Here is a 3346-nt window from a genome sequence, read left to right on the forward strand (position 1 = left end):
ATTCCAACATAACTGACAGTACACAACTGACATACGCTTTACTCTGGATCCTGTTTGCAGTCTCTTTCTCGCGGAAACCGTCTGTCGTGGTCATTGCTGTAGCCTTGGCTCTTTCGCTACTTTGGGTATGAGTCATGGTTGACTGTAGTGAGTAAATCGCCCAGTGATGTGTATCTTGGTCGTTCTGGGCTATGTGTAGAATGTATATTTAAACATCTTTCAATGTATTGTTGCTTATCTTTTAGACTCTTGAGTACACGTTGTAGACAATCGAGGTAGCTGATGATTACCCCACGTTTGCAACTGTTGTTGTAATTTTCTGAGTATGGGTTGTAGATGTCTTGGACAAGACCACAACTCTAAGTTGTTCTGGTTCCAGTTTGGTTCTGTTTTTGTGATTCGGATGATTAGAGCAGCTAGACACCATGTGGCCGATCTGTGTATTTAATGCTGTTAGTGGGACGGGCGCGAGTTATAGACAAGTGGGGTGAATGAGCACACCTTGCTATTGTTGCTCCACTATGACACTTGCTGCCGTGTGGTGTGAGGTGACACGTACACATCAATGACCTGACAGCTACTTGAAAACTTTTGATTCAAATCTGCGTCTGAGTATTCGATGACCGGAAGTTTTGTCGTACAGAAGCGCCATTTTCATTCTGTACTCGCGGTCAGTATGAATTGTGCATGTGGTCGTTTGTGGTGCTTAGTATTACCTTAGAGTTTTTGCTTGTTGCAGCTGTCTTACCTATAGTGCATAGAGTAATTTGGCCTCCCAGGAAAAAAAGTTACCGTTGAAACCAAGTTTCTATTACTCAAGCATTTCAGTCGGGTTCTGGAAGTGACCGTTCTATTGAATATGGACTATCAACGTAACGGAGACTTTTTTTTATAAACGATACTTACCATTTATGGTTCGAGATAGATTCATATTGCTGGCCTATTCCCTCTTAATTGTCCCTTTGAGCGGGCCCCGCCATGTACAATCGTGCTTTGTGCTTTGTATGCAATCGTCAAGTCCGTCGCCAAAATGGATTTGTTTCCTTGAAACATTTATATAGTTGTGATAGTTCTCATACTGCATGATGCCTCTGCCTAAGTACTTCACATGATTTTATTTACGGCTATCTTCTGCTTAGTCCCTGGTTTTACTCGAATTGAAACGTTAGTTGGCGATAGCAGTAATTTATTCGTTGAAACGCTGTACGAGTGTGTTTGTATCACTCGCAGTCGGTAGCTTTCTGACTGCTTCGCATCATATACTTATATCGCCTACCATCCGGCGACCCAATGTGAAGTGATCGCCATATCTGTGAGTAATAACATAACCCACAATGTCACAGTTTGAACACATGAAGATGCTAGTTTGAAACCCTTTGAAACGATTCGTAGGTTGATTCGACATAGGTATACAGCCACATGAGAATCACGAAATACTTCTGCTTGGAATACTACTCGCTCCAACGTACTCCATCTGTTCCCACACTTCACAGTTGGTAGCACAAACAGTGCAGTATGTAGGGGCATCGTTCGATCCATTCGCTTCGGACTGGAAGGCAGAGTCGTCTACGTTTGCGCCAAAGGACTCCACATACATACCCATCATGTCACAGGTGTGTAAACAGTTGTTTCCAGCTACACTTGTTAAGCCAAAGATTCAATAGGTTTATTCATTAGGTGGAACGTATCACAGGTGTGTATACCAAGTTTGCCCTGATGCAAGCAAGTAATGTTTTATTACAGAAGACAAACGGAACCTATTTCCTTCCTGTCTCCGGTGCACAAAACAATTTTGTCCTGTCATAAGTGTAAAACCCAATTATACATGTGTGTAATCAAGTTTGTTTTAATGCAGATGTGTGTTGTAGCCTTATCATGTTTCAGTAGTGTATTTTAAATATGTCCTGCTAACACCAGTTTGTCCTGCGACAAGTGTGTGCCTTAGGCCCAGTCTGATCAGTAAAAATAATGTTTTTCCTTCATACCTATACCATTTTGGGCGGCAAGTGCATTGATAAGTCTATATTATGACACAGCCGTCGGGGAGTGGCTTTTCTTAATTTTTGATACCAGTATAGCACACATTGAGCGACGAAACATCCACTATAGTCTCGTGAGTATACATCTGCCACATTAGCATGCATGTGTTATGAGTGACTCGAATCGTGAAATGCCGTGGCAGCACAGAGGGTGTCTGTCTCAATCCCATTGACTTTCGTGCAGTACCAATAGAAGTTCTGGATGGCGCAATAAAATGCGACACATTACGTCACGGTGAGATTAGGCGTGGGAACAATACGTTGAAAGCCATCATATTGGCGGCGGCCATACTAGTATCATTAGATGGATGATAATATACTAGATTTGTGATGTTGTTGGGATGACAAAATTTAATTGTCCAAATACATATATAGTCCTATTTTATGACACGGACTGACACAATATGACGTGGCATTTTTAGATACATTCGAAACAAGTCATTGACAGACTTCAGTACGACAATCTACGATACAATATCACACAATACGACACAGTATGGCACGTTACGATACAATACGACACATTATATCACAACTGATAAGGCAACGAATTTCGTATCAGATTCTGTTTCGACATGGCGATCGGACAGCTGTGACTTCGCCCATACCGAAGGTTTCCTATCCAGCTGCAGACTACTACATGTGTGATATGGGTAGGATTGAAAGTTTTACCTACAAGGGAGACAATTCGAAGGAACGGCCGGTAAGTAGGAGTGAATAATTTGATCTAGTGTTGTAGTTTCAATCGAATTCGGCTCTATACAAATTATTGTAGTGAAAATGCATTGTCTATGAGAGTGGTTTGCTGTAGACAACTATATGTGTGACTGGATAGGATTGGAACCTTCATTCAAAAGTCAAATCACTCGGTAGTCGTATAGTTTAGTCGGATCAAGCTTCACGTAGCTAGTAGTAACGTATTCTCTTAGTGTAGGGGTGGATTGGTGATTGCATGCTTGGGCCATACATTTCATGTGAAGCCCTCATAAGGTTGTGTGTTAGTCATTCATATATCCTGCGCTTGTGTTGTGAAGCTGCGATGTCCGTAACTTCTCGACTCGTGCCGTGGCATCATATATCGGATAACTGCACGCATCGGTCACAGATCGATTGTATTGAGTACATTTGCAAGTCTGTCGGATAGTCCAGATCCTTCATCGGCAAGTATCCTTGCTCAACTCGCAAATCAAGCGTGATGAATTTAAACTGCCTAGGTATGAATTTCTGGAAGGCGGAGACATAATTATATAAGATGCACCTGTACTTGCAACTGTTTTTTATTGGAAAGCTTACTTGGATAGGGCTCT

General features: G+C 41.9%; 1 protein-coding gene across 1 annotated transcript in view; it reads left to right on the forward strand.

The window, feature by feature from the left end:
* Window positions 1–3346, forward strand: part of SARC_00125 (hypothetical protein) — a 9771-nt gene that overhangs the window by 631 nt on the left and 5794 nt on the right. Inside the window, exons 2-4 of the mRNA XM_014306180.1 lie at window positions 61–125; window positions 1494–1613; window positions 2602–2742. Of these exons, the coding sequence (XP_014161655.1) occupies window positions 61–125; window positions 1494–1613; window positions 2602–2742 (326 nt within the window). The remainder of the gene's footprint in view (window positions 1–60; window positions 126–1493; window positions 1614–2601; window positions 2743–3346) is intronic.

This window comes from Sphaeroforma arctica (genome assembly GCF_001186125.1).
Source record: "Sphaeroforma arctica JP610 unplaced genomic scaffold supercont1.3, whole genome shotgun sequence".
Lineage (NCBI taxonomy): Eukaryota > Ichthyosporea > Ichthyophonida > Sphaeroforma > Sphaeroforma arctica.